Source organism: Rhagoletis zephyria, unplaced genomic scaffold, assembly GCF_001687245.7.
Source record: "Rhagoletis zephyria isolate East Lansing unplaced genomic scaffold, Rhagoletis_zephyria_1.1 Rzeph_scaffold_00522, whole genome shotgun sequence".
NCBI classification, from domain to species: Eukaryota; Metazoa; Arthropoda; class Insecta; order Diptera; family Tephritidae; genus Rhagoletis; species Rhagoletis zephyria.
Window position 1 is genome coordinate 23,815 of NW_016157606.1, and position 16,955 is coordinate 40,769.

A 16,955-nucleotide genomic window follows, 5' to 3' on the forward strand; every position below is an offset into this window, starting at 1 on the left:
GAAAGTTTCCTGTCGTTTATAGACAATCCCTCGTTTTGTTATAGTCATTTCCTTTTTTATATTTGTGGTTGTCTAATAATATTAATATACATACATACATATGTCGTATGGGGGTTTGCATGTGTGATTTTATATAGCACGACGTTTTTTTTTTAATACCCGCATTGTTCGCATTACAATTAAAATAAAATTTGACATTTTCAGTCAACGCTTCTTCCTTCACATTCATTATTATTTACGTGTTATTTGCTTAGTTTGCTACATATACATACATATACATATGTATGCATGCATGTACTAAGTAGGATGTGTGTACATACATATGCAATAATACATATCGCTACATTAATTTACAAAGGCGCTAACTCCAACCAAACTCTTTTACACACATTTTAGTAGAATGTATTAAAATACACCTTCAGTAAAAATTTTAAAGTGCCAGTGCTAAAAACAACGGAGTTACATGCCACTTTTTAAAAAACGCCTACCCATTGTTGATACTCTTTTTATGCTTTTTGCTTCTCCTTCAAAATAAAAAATTTGTTGGTTAGGGACTTCGTGAATTAATAAACGATATACATACATATATGCTACAAATAACTACATATATTTATTTTTCTGCCTGCAATCGTAGATGTGTTTCTAGAGTCATTCGTGTGTCAATTTGTTCGGCTACTTACGTACTTATATATAATTATTGTATTTGTTTACATTTATTTTGTTTGTTCAAGTATTCTCCTTGGTGCGATTGAATTTAGATAACATGGCTGGGTTGATAACTCCGACGGTGGTTCATATAGATAATACGAGTACAGTGTGCGCAAACAGGTAAGCAATTCGAAGAAGTTATAGGCAACTTCAACAATTTTGTGAACGAATAGATAGTATCGAGCCCTAACCGCCAAAATAACGTAAGCGACATTTTTTTCAAAATTTTATTTTCGATGCAGAAATGCATCTAGATGCTCTAGGAATATTTCTACATCAAAAAGAAAATTTTGAAAAAAATGTCGCTTACGTTATTTTGGCGGTTAGGGCTCGGTATATTCATGTTGAAATCGTGCGGGGTAAAAGTTGCATATTTTGGCGTTTATGTATGTATGCAGTATTTCTAATTTTAGTTTTCTCTGCGCGAATGAAGGTGGGTAGATATTGACTTAATGAAATGTTTTATAAATCACGTACTTAATTGTAAACATCAAATTTTGTATTAAAGTCCATATAGACTGGCACGTGCATGGATGGCCACAGTGCGTAAATAAATTTTGTGAATTCATCGAAATATGCATATGAAAGCATGTACACAACTCCAGATTGTGATACACTTATTATACTTACATACATATGTATGTATGTAGTCTATGAAAAATATTTTACAAAGTCAGAAGGTACATACATACATACACTATGCATACGTGCTTATCATCATCCATCAAAAGGGCTCTGATTATAATTGATTAATTACCAGCCTTTATGGAAGCAACAAAGTGTTTAAATACTTGCGGTGTTGTTTGATGTGTGTGGCTGTATCCGTTGCAAATAAACAGAATATTAAATAAAACGCATATCCAAGAAAAGTCAATTAGAAGCATTCGCACTAATGGCGGGGTTATATCATTCTAGTCCATATCGCTCATTTACTTAAAAACTGCTGCAACGCTTAAAATGCCATTTTTGAGATAAAGATTCAAAATTACTCGCGTTATACCTTACTTCATTTTGTGTAAAAATTTAGTGCTAAAATCGTGTACGTGATTTCCGCGAGGGAAGAGAATGTGTCGCTTTATTTTCTTCATTTCGAAAGTAAATGTAAAACTTTACGGGTGTCCGTATATAAGTAAATATCTCGGTTTTGTTTTGAAATATTATAGTCGTATAGCAAATGAGCGATATGTAAATACTTTGAGCATTTCAATACATACATCAATAAAAGTACATATTTTTTTACATATTTATTTTATTTTTACTTTGTTATAAAATATGTTAGATTGTTTCAGTTTTAACTCACGTACATATATGTAAGTTCTTTTTAAAAAATGCTTTATTCATTTAATTTCTTTTTATTCCTTCTAAGTTAATTGCGTTTATTTGGATGGAAGCTTCTGGCGTCTAAATATTGTGTCAAAGCTGCAAAATATACCCATATACATGTAATGAATATGCATTCATGATATTTGATTTAAAATATGTTCCACCACACTCCTTAATTAATTAATGCTTTATGAAGCGAAAATGGAAGTTAAGAGCCGTAACAAATGTCACTTGAACAAAATTAGATATACAGATTACAGTGATTTCTGGGCAGCCTTTGCTTAGAATTTTAAATGACAATGTGATAATAAAAGGCTCAAGAGCAGATAGCGACAACTAATGAGGAATCCAAATGAATTCGAACAAATCCATGTAATAACTGATTGGTTTAAGAGAGAGACTTGTTGTTAAGATATGTAGTATGCCTATTCAATTTGTATGGCGAAATTAAATTACAATGTCTTTTATCTTTGGCATTTTATTGTTACAACTTTCGTTTGAAATGTTACTTTTCGCAAGCATTTGACGGATTATTTTCGAGATGTTGGATTGCAACTAAGCAAGTATAAAAAAAATTCAATCGTTTTAAGTTAATCTTAAAGTTCTACATAAACTTGTTTATTATTATTTATGTATGTATGTATGTATGTATATAAAGGTATGCAAATATGAAAATTATTTAAGTGTAAGTATAATAATACAAATAAAACTGTGTACATAAAAGATAATTTTACAAATTTTAACAGCTGCTTATATATTAAGAGTGCGTTTTTAAATCATCATTTACGCACTAGCTGCAATACTCAAAAGTTCACATAATTTGTACAAAAATTCATTTTTGAATGAAAATTATTTACTTTTTGAAGGGAATTGTGATTGTCGTTCAGTCAAGTGCTAATTGAAGAAAACAAACCATTGATAAAACGTAATGAAATTGTAAACAATTTTCATATGTATGTAAAGTCGTCGAATTTCATTACTTTAAGCAGTCAAATAATATTTTATATGCCGGCAAATAATAGTCTATTACTAATTTTTTCAATAACAGATACTGAACATGTATCGCTTTATATGATTTATTACATTTTTTTAAATAATGTATAAAAATATATAAAACGAGTTTCGAGTTTAGCTTCTTTGTTGATTAACCCATCTAAAGGACGCATCGCTACCAGAAGGTGAAAAGGTCTTTTATCTGTTCAGCGAAAATTGTCAAGTTTAGTAAACAATGGGAAATAATAAGACTTAACGCAAGTCTGTTGACAAATGGGATCCTGACTCTTTTTGCAGATATGCAGGTATATTAAATATTCGTTACATTTTTTTTTATTAAATATACAAAATAAATCTCAATTTAAAAACGCTTACTTGGCTCCTTTTCACATTCGGATAGTGATATGCAACCAATTTGTGTGCATAGTTTTTTATGCACTGAGTTGTTATTCCCTTTAATCTTAATATACATATACATATATGATAGAAATTGCTTTTAAATACGCATGAGCGATTATCTTGCGTACAACATTACGGTTGTATAGTTTATTGAAAAAGTTTTAGGTAATACAAACGTTTATATGATTGTGACACGTTCTTATTTTGATTACATAACGACATCTTACCTCAATATCCTTAGATTATTTCTGATTCTAGTAAATATTTTTTTGAACCCCCGACCAGTGGGATAGTGTTTTTCGCTATAACGGAAGCGCTTGAAGCAAAACTTTAAAACGAAAGAAAACGATCATTATGTCCAATACATTCCTTTAAGCAAGATTTTCATGTGTAATGTTGTAATCCAAATGATTCACTCCTTTAAATTGCTGTTCTTTCTGCGAAATGAATGTCTTAACATTTTAATAAGTTATTCCCTTATTAGTGGTAAATAGTACAATGCAAGAGCTTCTAAGAATCTGCAACGCAGAATTTTCATCACTGTTTTCGGGGAAACGACGAACAATAGAGTAATTTTAAAGAGAAAATTCTTAAAACCTTAGAGCATTGTAATTTACTTTAATTTTTCTTTAATATTGTATAGTTCAATGAATATCTACGTATATTTTATTTTGAGAAAGAACTTTGCACATTCGATTGTTTATGACTTAATCATTTATATGAACTTTCTCATAGGTTCCAACAATGCGAGATGATTATTCGTTTCATATGTAGCAAAATCGAATGTTTGCTCGTTATCCTTACTTCGGTTTCGTAATTTCGTTTTATCTTTTGTGCCGTTTAAGTATGTATTAAACGTTCTTCACTTTTGTTCCTGCTTACACAACATTAAATAACTAAAAAATGTATAAGTAGTGAATTAAGTAGTAAAGTTTCCAAGTATTTCAAGTTAAGCTGCATTAGCAAACTAAGTTTTTGCTTTTGTATTCTTCCAATGTTTGACATTTATTTCACATATTTATGGCGAAACATATGGTGGCGGTTTCCGATAAGAAGGCGTGGCTGGTGATTTCCCTCTCGCTTCACGACCGCCGACCACGACAGCTGGCGGTGGTACGTATTCATCCACATCGTTTTCACCTATAATAAACGCGTAAAATGTATTGAGGGCTATCACGGAATCCATCGTAGAAAATCTACGAATTCGAATGCCTGCTACGAATACGATAAAAATTGCTATCACTGAATCCGAGTGAACTCGAAAATATCGTTGCCAGCTTCGAATGTTCATTCGAAATTAGCTAGTGCAAAAGAAATAATAGACATTTACGTATGCCATTTTGCTCACGCTGCCCCAGAAGTCACAATGGCCGAGTGAGTAAAACACTAGACTGCCAATTGAGAGATCCGAATTCGAGCGGAGCTTTTTCTTTCTTTTATTTTTAGTTAATTTTTGGTTCTCTTTTTTAATTTTTCCCTTTAGTTTAGATTTTATCATTTTAAAGAGAAAAATATATATTTTTTTATTAATTTTTGTGATATTAAAGTAATTAGACTTCTTTCCTAATAAAGTAGTAATAAAGTATAGTTTTTATTCAGTTTACAACAATAAAATAAGCATAATAATTATTGACCAGATAACTTAATAACCAGGCAAGTGTGAACAACCTCATTAGGATTCAGTGATTTTAAATTTTGTTCCTACAGCATAAACTCGTCGTTAGAGTATCTGTACGAATCTTCATTACGAACGGATTCAATGAAGGCTCTCTACAAATGTCGAATTTACGTTCGTAGCTATTCGGATTAGAAGCTACGATGGATTCTGTGATAGCCCTGATTATTTGTATACACTCAATGTAGTTATAATGATGTACACACATATGGGTACAAACAAACCGATACATACCATTCATATTGGAGGTGTTGTAAGAAGGTGGCAGCAATGGTGGCTTTTCGTCCTTCAATATAATTGGGCTTTTGTTGCCGATCTCAGGCTTCTCGTCCAACTCATCTTGGAAAATTACCGGTATATTTTTCTTTCGGAATGATCTACGCTCCTCCTCATCACCTAAAAAACAGAAAAAATATATATACTTTATACATTCATGGAACTTTTGAATATAAAAAAAAATATATATAGTAAAAGGATTTTATATTCCGCCACGAGAAAAACTAAATACACCAAAATCAACTGCACTTTTCCAGCTATCATTTCATTGAAAGCAAACTTTCTAGATAAAATAAAATTCATACTAGATACGTATGGCTTATTTACTAAAGGACTGCCACATCTTGAATATGGCTAATAATGAATACTATCATGCTTCAATTGTGTAAAACTTGCATGTTATAACAGTAAAACCTCGATATAGAGAACCTTGATAAAACGAAAAACTCAATATAACTAAGTTTTTGCTGAGTCCCCTGAAAAAACCTCGTTGCTGCAAAATTTTCTACACAACAATGATCTATGGATATAACGAAGTAATTTTGGGCATTAGAAACAGTGTTGCCGCGCTAAAGGGCTAAAAAAGAGCTATAAAAATGTCGTGGTGGCTAAAAATGGTAGCTAAAATTTTTTACGTACATATACATTTGTAAGTATACACGCAAACATTTTCAATAAGTAATGGTATAGAAAAACAATGAACTCTGGAAAAAAGCAAATATTTTATCCAACCAAAAACCTTTTTGTATACAAATGAGGCCGAGGAAACATCGAAATGATTTCAGCCGAAATTTCATAATTTTTCTACCATTTTGTTGAAAGATTGTTTTTTTTTTTAAATTCACAACTACAATATCGTGAACTTAATCTTCCACAAACACGGCTTTGACTTATATTGTGCAAGAAATTTCCGCCAAAATACTTTTTACTTAGAAAATTGAACTCATTTCACCACTAACGACACCAGCAGCTGGTATAATCACACCCAAGAACATACACGGTCAAACGAATTAATGGGCCATTTAACAAATTAAGTATATTAAGGGCAGTAAACTTATCTACTTTAAACTATAGTTAAATCGTTAATAGATAAGTTAACAGCCTTAACACTTTTACAGTATGTATGTATAAAAACGTAAGGAATATACAATACATATAGATATGTATGTATATATATCAGTCTTTCTTACCCAACAAGCATTTCAGTAAATGTTTTTAAAAATAACTTAAAGTAAGTTTGCTATAATAAGCGTTAAATAAACATTTTTAATATTAAGCTTATTAAAAGTTTTTTCAAATAAACCTTTAATAAGTTTTGAGAGCGAATGTTTATAAATAACTTAAACTTATAAATGAAATGCAAATGCCAACGACATGAAGTAAATATAACATTTCTTCAATCGTAAGTGACGTGTTTACGTTTTTTAATATATATTATTAAAAGAAAAAATTAAATAAAAACGATGCGGTAAAAAAAAATCCAATCCAGGACCCGCTGCGCTAATCGGTGGAGCATTCGAGTCTTCAAATGATGAGTTCTCCTTATCCTTTCTTAGTTTAACATTCTATTAAAAATGTATAAAATTTTTTTCAGAAAAGTTCATCAATGAGAATGGCGGCGATGAAGCGGAATATATAGCTGCATCGTTTTTCCAATTTGCCGATAACAGCATGTAATTGCAAGCACGCAACAAGATGTAATAATTAACTTTTTTATGCTTAATTTTTGTGTGTTATCGTGAATTTGTATGCTAAAATGTCTATTCCCTATTTATATTTTCGCGACTGTAGATGAGTCCGCCGAAAATTCGCATTTCTTTTAATATCTTTAAATAAAGGGTTATAAAAATGTTTATGAAAAGCTTTCTTTTGAAAATTTGTAGTAAGTTTATATTCATACGCTTATAAACAACTTTTTTTGAACCTTTATTATAAGTTTACACTTTTACGCTTATAAAAAGCTTTCTTTTGAACATTTATTACAAGTTTATATTTCTACGCTTATAACCAATGTTCCTTTTCGATTATATTACGCTTACTTTCAAGCGTTTTATAAACAAAAAATCAACGTTTTGTAAGCTTAATGTTTATAATTGAAAACTTAAAAAAAACTTTCTTTAAGTTTATTTTGCTTGTTGGGTAGTTTACATATTCGTCTCTTACATAAATGAAAAAAATGAGATCAAATTAAACATATACAACTTTTTCATGCCAAGTATGAATAAATTCTCCAAAGGGCTAAAAAAAGGGCTAGGGGCAATTTTAAATTTATGTGGCCAAAAAAAGTATGTGGTAGCTAAATCTATCCACCAAAGGACTAAAACGGCAACACTGATTAGAAAAAGCCGCTCATAACGAAGTGTCGACTCAAAAGCCTTTACATACTGAATTCTGAATATGTTGACGGTTAAAGTCCCGTTAAATAAAAACCAAACTATACTTAAAATGAATTTTTGTCAAAATTTTGCATTTTTCGTTGATTTGAGGCTTTGATATTCTATAAACATAACGAAACTATAGATATAACGAAACATTTGGTTTGGTTAAAATATGTATTACAATAGGACAACGACCTATATCAGTTTTTGCCAGAAATATAGAAACATACTTAGTTTACGATGAAAATATCGCTCAGCGGTTATTGCGCTATATAAAGAACAGAAAGACAATGAAAAAAGCACGGGTCTGACCAAAATTACCACCACATCTTAACACGCGCTGGGCAGTCTAGTGGCAGGATTTCAAGTTATCTGTTCGTTAACTTTTTTGACTTTTGCTATATTTTGGAGTGGAGTTTTTCTAGCGCCCTATAATAAAATGTAGCCCGTTAATCCACAAATAAGAACATTATTGGGCTTATTTTAGCAGCGAATCGTAAACAATATTCCAATACCGTTTTCAATTTTTAACTTTAATGAATAGGAAAATTTTTAGTTATCCTTACCGAGCTCCATTTTGCCGCTCTTTCGACGACGACGATGCAGACAACAAGCAATAAGCAAAGCGATTATAATCATGCTGATTATAATCACGGCCGGAAGTATTATTGTATACAAATACTCGTCACTGAAGCTGGACTTCAGCGTTGGCTGATCCGTCTTCGTGGGTACATAGTCGCGATGTATAATATCCGTTTGAGCTAAATATAATAGATAGTGTGAACAACTTTTAAGAACATTTCCGAAACGCAACTTATAAATTGAAACTTACGATGGCATAAGCCCAATGGCAACGGTTGAACATTTGTAAGATTTAATTCAGGTCCAAGCACTTTTTTAACATGGTCGCGTACCATATGATCCTTAACCAAGTACACGCTGCGAACTGCCTCAATTTCCTCTTCAGGACAACGATTATGCGACTTGTACAAACTCGTGTTATAGAAGTTAACAATCGTACTGTCTGAGTCGTGATGTGTCGTCACCGATCGAATTTGCACATATTGTGTATTTGAGTCACCGAACAGATGAGCAACACGCTCTACAAATTTTCGCTGAAGATCGGCATTAAATTGCTCATGTCGAATTGCCAGGTACGCTTTGAAGTAGACACTAAACTCCTTTTTAGGAGCATGATTCACCACTACCACCAATGCATCTGTTGCAGTAAGCCCGCCAGCATCTTGGGCGACCAACAAGTACTCTTCTGAACCAGCATCCCCACTCTTTGGTATGCCATAGAACTCTTGATTCTTCGAATCGAATTGCAACCAATGCCTAGGATTCAATTCCTTGTGGTCTTTTGTTTTTAGCGTCAACGTTAGTTGCTCGTTGTCGTTGGGGTCGTAGAATGTGTCACTCGGAACTTTGAAAACAAGCAAATGACCAACAGTAGCATTGACACGATCCACTTGATTACGGGGTAGTGGAGGTACATTAGTTGATATGTGAGTTGTGGGCTTCGGCTTAGTTAAATGCGTTTTTTGGCAGGAACCAATTAACTGGCCAGTTATGGACTTCACACTCAATGTGGGATACACCAAATCACTCAAACGACTTGCATCCAAACGCTTCACTAATTTATTGAGTTCTGCCTCTGGGCATTCGCTGGTGGGAAACGTTTCGTTGAAATACACAAAAGTGGCCGTATTCGGGTCCTGCGGCATTGGACGAATCTCGCGCACCACAATCCAGTTGGTGTTTTCATCGCCCAAAGTTGAAGCAACATCTAAAACGAAAACAGAAAAGCGAATTAATGCTTATTTATCTCCAAATAAAAACGAACGTTCAATTTACTAACCGCGCATCAGTTTTAGCTGCCAATCAATGTTGTGCATATTTTTCTCATTGATCTTTACAGTTATGCTTATCTCGTGGTTGACAGTGCGTACACCGCGATGCTGCTGGACAGATATCTCAAGAGTCTCCGTTACAGACTCGTTGCCGGAGTCGGTTGCCGATAACCGATATTGCCATTTCGATACAGAATCGTCCAACGGCCTACAAGCAAACAAGCGAATCAATTTCATTATAATGTAGATATAAAGCGTAGAATAATTCATACTTACAGTCCATAAAGGACATGTGTCTCGGGATTGAACTGCAGCCAAGATGAGGCCTTTAATTCGCGTCCATCCTTGTCTGTCAAATCTAAGCGCAGATTTGTAAGGTCCTCGGTATCAAAGAAGGTATCCTGCGGCACCGAATACGAGAAGGCTTTCCCAGATGTTACAGCGAACTTCTGCAAGCGAGTGCGAATCATCGGCGGCGTGTTTTCCACTTTAGCTTCAACGTAATCGCCAGAGCCAGCAGAGGGCGAAATAGCTTCACTCACTGTTGTGGGTGTCGTACTATACGTTGAAGTTGTTGATGAACTTATCGTAGTTGTGGGAGAGCTACTGTACTGGTCAATTGTGGAGTGCGACTAAAAGTATTGGAAATTATGGAACGGTTGAGTATAAAATTTAATTTTTGTGTACATGTCACAGTGGTACGCGACATCGCCACGGACGTTTAATTTTTTAAGTCTTTCACAATTACACTTTATACTAATATTAAAGGTATTTGTAACTAAAAAATATTGTGAAGGAGAAATGTCGTGAGTTTGTTTTTTAGCACAAATATGTATATTTTATATTGCAGCTTACCGTGCGACTGGAGTCTTGTGCTGGCAGTAGTGTGCTCGTCTCATTGTCATCCTGATTTCGATTCGTTGATTGTTTAGTGTTGCGATTTGAAGATGTTTTTTGAAAAGAAATAAACGGAATAAGTTTCTATAGCTTATTTAAGGGAAGATGAAATTGAAATTGAAATATGCATGCAACCATTTCCTTTATATTAAACATTAAATGATAAGAGAAAAATTATTGAGATATTCGTTCTTTAATACAATAGTAGTTCCCCTAAACATACCCAACCTTAAGCATTGTACAAACATTTGAGATTAATTTCAGCAGACGAAAAGAACGGTACCTTAAACATTACATAAATTGTTTTCTCCTATAAAGTCCGTACTCTCTACGTAAATATCTACGAAATTGCGAAAAGGTTAGTATTCAACATAGCGGAGTTTTTTCATACCCAAATGTGTATGTACATATCTACATACATACATACGTACAAGACATACAACAAATTACGATTTAATTTAGTAGCCATGCAACAGACAGTAAGACAATTAACAACTTTATGAGGTGTGAATGTGCAAAAGTAATATGTGATGATTAACGAAGTTCAGTTATATGTAAATCTGAAAAAAGAAAACAGCAAAACAGCAGTCAACGAAGGAAAGTCGACTGTATGTAGGCCATTGAATTTCATTTTGACGCCAATTTATTCGCTAAATAATGAACGATGCACTGCTATATGTTTTTACATGCAGGTGGTGGGTGGTGGCTGGGTGTTCGGACTGGGTAGGATGGCACAGGTGTAGCCTGGATATTAGGTGCTAACCAAATGTGTTTCGTCTTCACACATGCATTCAACTATTTTGATTTGGGTTTATTTTCTTCTTAAAATTGCACACTCCACGATTGTGAGCTTTCAAATTTGATTGCTCTTTTTGTTTTGTTTTTTATTTTTTTAACTTTTGATGAATACGCCCCGCAACATAGCGATTTCATGTACAATATACGGCATTTAGATTTATTAGCAGGGTTTTCACCTTTTTGATATGTCTGCTAACTGACGTTGTCATAAAAGTTGACGTTGTTGTTGGTGATTCAAAGGGTTTACCGGCTTCTGTGTACGCACCGGATTCGTTGGCATCGCTTTCACTCCGCATGCTTTGCGCTGTAGTTGTATCTGAAGATGGCAACCTCTGTGTAGTAAGCATAGCGGAAACATTTTGCCCACTTTCTGAAACACTTTTTTGGCGATCTTCCGAATATTCACCACTTATTGGAGTCGATGGAGCGAACGCAAACTTTTCAAATGAATTCGTAGATTGGTTTACTGTTTGGTGGCGTTGTGTTTGTTGTAGCACTTGCTGTTGCTGCATTGTGGCATCCACGCATAATATAATAGACAGACAGACAGCCAGTAATACGTGATTTTGTAAATTACAAATATAATATTGTCACATTTAGAATAATCATACACATATTTATGTAGGTGAATATGAACAGAGAGATACATATGTACATACATTCATTAAATTTGCTGTTGTAATTAAATAAACTAAAAAAGAGATGTTAGACGAGACAAGTACAACTGGATTTGAAAAGTCTGTCACCTTGTATGTAATTGGAGTTTCGAAAGCAGTTTTACTTTCTAAAAATCGAGCTTTCGGAAACTACGTTCTATCTGCTTACATGGCGAATGAAGAAAACTCCACTTTCAACTAATAACGAAATTAATAACCTGAGAAATGTACGAAAAAACGGTAAAATGCGCACAAAGATAGATACTTGAATAAAGCACTGCGACCAGCAGGTCTATTGTGCCCTCAGGTCATCACAGCCACTTACCTAATTTTTTGTGGACCAAAACATGTATCAAATATACATTTTAAAAGTGTGCGAATTTGTTAGTTCATTTATCAGCCTTTTTATTAAAATTGATGTATGTAAGTAATAACACTGTGCGACAATAAAAAATACCTTTGAAATTATGTATATTTTCTGGTAGGTCTTTTCGAGTAAAACCAGAATCGAAATATGAAATTTGCCAGACAGCCCCTTTCGAACGATATACATACAGTATTGGACATATCTATAGCACCCCCCTTTCAAGGCGATATTGTTTGCCACTTATGTTTAATTATTTGTTTTTAAGAATTTTCAATTAAAATACGGTTCATTTTCCAACAAAACCCATATAAACCAATGTTTTAAACTTTTTAAAAGACCACAAAAAAGTGCAACAAACTTTCCCTTAAATTTCAAACTTTTTTCTCAGAAGCTCTGGAATTTTTTTGAGTACACAGTTTTATAGCGCATTCAATTTTGTCCAATAATGTGCAAGTTTCAAGTCGCTAAAGATTACCGTTGATTTTTTAGAATTTTTTTTGTCTCATTTGCTTCCATATAACGACTAAACACAATTTATTTTTATATGGCAGAAACCCGCAACATCCTCGGCGAAAAAAATTCTAAAAAATCAACGGTAATTTTTAGCCACTTGAACTATACAACTGTGTATTTAAAAAAATTCTACCGCTTCTGAGAAAAAAGTTTGAAATTTAAGGGAAAGTTTGTTGGGCTTTTTTGCGGTCTTTTAAAAAGTTTTAAACTTGAGTTTATGTGAGTTTTGTGAGAGAATGAACTGTATTTTAATTGAAAATTCTTAAAAATAAATAAATAAACATGAGTGGCAAACAATATCACTTTGAAATGGGGGTGCTATTGTATTGGCCAATACTGTATATGTCAATAAAGAAACCTTAAGAGATCTGCGTGTATTTACCCAGCAAACACATTTTTTTTTATACTTATTTCGCCTTTTTTCAATTTTGGTGAGGTTTTTACGCACTATTTTATAAGAAAACCTTACTAGTCCTAAAATAATTGTAAAACTAAATTTAATAGCGAAAAAACCCAGTGTTTGTTTTCAAACATCGTACGAAAGTTTACTGAGTTACTAAACTTTTTCTGAAAAGAAATTAAAAAAAAATTATTTTCAGCCATACAACTCAAAAATTTTTGCTGACAGTTCTTTTTTTTTTTAATTTGAAGTTTTCTATGTATGCAAAGTATGGCCATCCCGAGAACAGCATTAAATAGGCCGGAAAACGTTTTAAACATCCGATTGGTTAAAGCTGAAAATGTTATCCTACAACCACTGCATTTAAAGCTAGGATATATGAAACTATAGTGGTATTCTCACAGTTTTGCAAAGCCCTTGCACGGTGCACGGTTCGCAAAGCTGTCCCATAGGAAAACCGGTCTTTTTCGTGCAATCTATGCACCGTCCAAGAGCTTTGCAAGACTCCGAGAATACACCTAATTGTAAAAAAATGGATGTAAATAGCAACGCTATTTGTCATCTTAAAGTGGTGTTCCAAAAATTAAGTGAAGCCAAATAAAAGGAGGTAATAATTTTGTATTCTCTCATCTAGTACTTTTTCATCGGTTTTATCTCTTTTTATGAATTTTAGGTATTTTCCTAGGGCCTCAACTTCGTAAAATTATGAGCGAAGTGAGCTTTTTGAATAAGCTAAGCTATGTAGAAAACGTCCATGGAAGTGTTTTGTAGCGCTATGCAATAATTTCTTTGGAAACCACAGAAGCGACGACTAAATATGTCACGGTTGTTAACGAATTTCTGAATACTTACGGTTGAATGGGTTTTAACATGTCCATAAAAATTAATTTCCTTCATTTTCATTTAGACTTTTTCCCACATAATTTGGGCCAGTTCAGTGATGAACAAGGCGAACACTTTCACTAAGAAATAGCTACAATAAAAAAACGTTTCGGAGGAAAAAATAAAATAACAATAATAGTAAGGCCAATACCGTGCCAAGTATACAGATGTAATTATAAGTGGGCGTGGCTACGCCCATTTTCCAAAAATGTATACGCTGAAAAGAAGTACACATACAAAGTTTCGTTAAGATATCTCAAGTTTTACTCCAGTTATCGTGTGTACAGACGGACGGACGGACGGACAGACAGTCACCGCTTAATCGATTTCTGTTTTCATTATGCTCATTCATGGTACAATAATTACCAGACAGTTTTGCTTCACATCGAAATTCGTGCTCCCTTATTTTCATTTTGACGCAGTTCAATGTTGATTCTTGTACTTTTATTTGGCTTTGGCTTTGCTCTTTGTTTTCGCTCAATTTCATTTTTATAATTTTTCAAAACCAATGAAAAATCATTTGAAATGAAGTGAGCCATACAAATGTTTAATCTATTTACTAAGCACACGTTTTTTTCGGCTTTTGCAAATTAAATAACTCCTCTGCAAGAAGGTTTGTTTAAAATAATACGTGAACATATCGTCGCCTGGGTAAACGATTTTCGTAAGCGCTATTTTGACGATTTTTAGTTCCAGATGCAGTTATATATTTTGAAATAAGGCCTTTCGATTGGTGTTATCAGTTTTTAGACATCTCCTTTAGTTTCCGAGATATTGACTACAACTTTTTCGATAATTTAGCAAAAATTTAGTTGGTGATGCAGTCATATTAAACTAATTAATACCTTAGAAATGGTGTTCCCCATTTTTGCATATCTCCGTTAGTTTCCGAGATATTGAGTAAAAAGTGTCGTTAATTTGGTAGAAATTTTGATCAAAATTTTGATGTCGTATTTCATACAAAATGGCTGCCAAATTGTGGACAAATGACGCTTACGACAAAATTTTACTAAAGAAAATCCTTCATAAACTCAAAGCTAATTAACATTAAACATTAAAAATTAAATAATTTAAGAGTTTTGTGAACTAGTAACATTTTCAGAGACTTTGGAGAAAATCCATCTTCGCGTTTTTGAGAAATTCTATTCCAAACTTCAATCGCGATTTCCCACAACCTGCCGAAATTAACATACGACAATCTTTTACCCAGGCGAAGATATTTATATGGTATATGGGGTATGGAAATATCCCTTTTCCCTAGCGGTAAACCTTTTAGTGTGGGCAACAATGATGTTTTTCAAATAAGGCAGATCGGAATATGCGCTCTCTGGGAAGACAATACCTGTAATTATTGTACCATGATGCTCATTTATGTATACATTTTTCTATATCTAACTGTTAAGAAACCAGTTTTGAGTAGCAGGGTCAAAAATAACATTCTTGCAAAAATTTTGTTTTCATAAAAAGTTAAATAACTCAGTAAACTTGCATCCGATTTTTTAAAATAAACACTAGTTTTTTCGTTATTAAATTTGGTTTTACAATCAATTTGGGACTAGTATGGTTTTCTTACGAAAAAGTGCGTAAAAACCTTACCAAAATTAAAAAAGGCGAAAAAATAAGTTAAAAAAATGCGTTTGCTGGGTAAATACACACAGATCTCATAAGGTTTCTTTATTCGCATAAATATCATTCGAAAGGCCCAAGTTTCTTCTTTTTAAACCCGGCAATAAACCGAAGCTCTGATCATAATGAACTAAGTTACAGGCTTATAAGTGCGCAAAAGTACGAAAACTGCATTTTTAACGGTAAACCAAGATTTTGGGGGTGTTTGGCAAACTTTTTATTTGGATTCTGGTTTTACTCGAAAAGACCTATCCAAAAATATACATAACTTCCCAGGTATTTCTACTTTATGCTTTTTACTAACACTGTGTAATTATCTATTTTTGTACGATTTTAAAAATAATCCAAATCCAAAAGTTGTGTACCAGTGTACCAAACTAGAAAAAATGTGCCAAAAACGGTTGCCAAAATGGCAACCATGATTCACAGTACCTCAACTAGCCCCTAGAGACTTTAGAAATTTCAGAACAGATCCCAGGGGTAGAGAGTATATGTGCTCATCTCTTGGGCATAAAAGCCCTATGCTCCTCTCACTTCTTTCTGTTACGGCTTCACACTCCAGAAGGAGGTGTAATGAAGTCTCCTTGGCAAGTGACCTCCTAACCTGCAGTGGCCCTTTAATGATCCTTAGTTTCTCCCTATGGAGGCCCATGAGTATCCTGTATCTTTTTAGATTGTACCCTCCTAGTAATCTTTTTGATTGACGAAGTCCAATGGTATTATGCCAATGCAGTTCCATTAGCCTGGTGTTTTCTTTCCCGAGCGCTTCCTTTATTGAAAGAAAGGGCTCCGGTCCTATCGAGATCGAGACAGCAGCCAGTCTGGCAAGATGACCCGCTTTCTCATTACCTTCCGACTCCGTCACCCGTATCTGATCGCCTCTTATAACCGTTCATATTTAACAGCCAAAGGAAGACAGTTTTGTCATAAGTTTATGAGAGTGTATCGATTTTCAGATGCATTCCGGTGCAGGTAACATACCATCCAAGTGCCAAGGGTACTACTTGACGTAGACCATACCACCGACGATATGTACATAGTTACCTACCCTCGATATATCTAATAATATCAGCCTCATTGTAAATATCGAGTGCCAAGTTGTGTCAAAAACTAAATAGCATTGACTTGAATTTCGACCGGACTAGTACATATGTACATATGTATATATGTAAATAAAGTCATCCAAACAAATATGGAAAATATATGTATGG

General features: G+C 33.6%; 1 protein-coding gene across 3 annotated transcripts in view; it reads right to left on the bottom strand.

The window, feature by feature from the left end:
- Positions 1-2,063: 2,063 nt before the first annotated feature.
- Positions 2,064-16,955, bottom strand: part of Dg (Dystroglycan) — a 35,033-nt gene continuing 20,141 nt past the window's right edge. For 2 of the 3 annotated variants that reach the window (XM_017612301.1, XM_017612300.1), the window contains 7 exons: positions 10,461-10,511; positions 9,882-10,237; positions 9,614-9,813; positions 8,585-9,541; positions 8,319-8,513; positions 5,333-5,494; positions 2,064-4,563 (listed from right to left, as the gene is read on the bottom strand). In XM_017612301.1, coding sequence (XP_017467790.1) covers positions 4,442-4,563; positions 5,333-5,494; positions 8,319-8,513; positions 8,585-9,541; positions 9,614-9,813; positions 9,882-10,237; positions 10,461-10,511 — 2,043 coding nt within the window. In that variant the 3' untranslated portion in view covers positions 2,064-4,441. Of the gene's footprint in view, positions 4,564-5,332; positions 5,495-8,318; positions 8,514-8,584; positions 9,542-9,613; positions 9,814-9,881; positions 10,238-10,460; positions 10,512-11,476; positions 11,807-16,955 lie in introns of all 3 variants that reach the window. The other variant, XM_017612299.1, reaches the window with a different exon arrangement.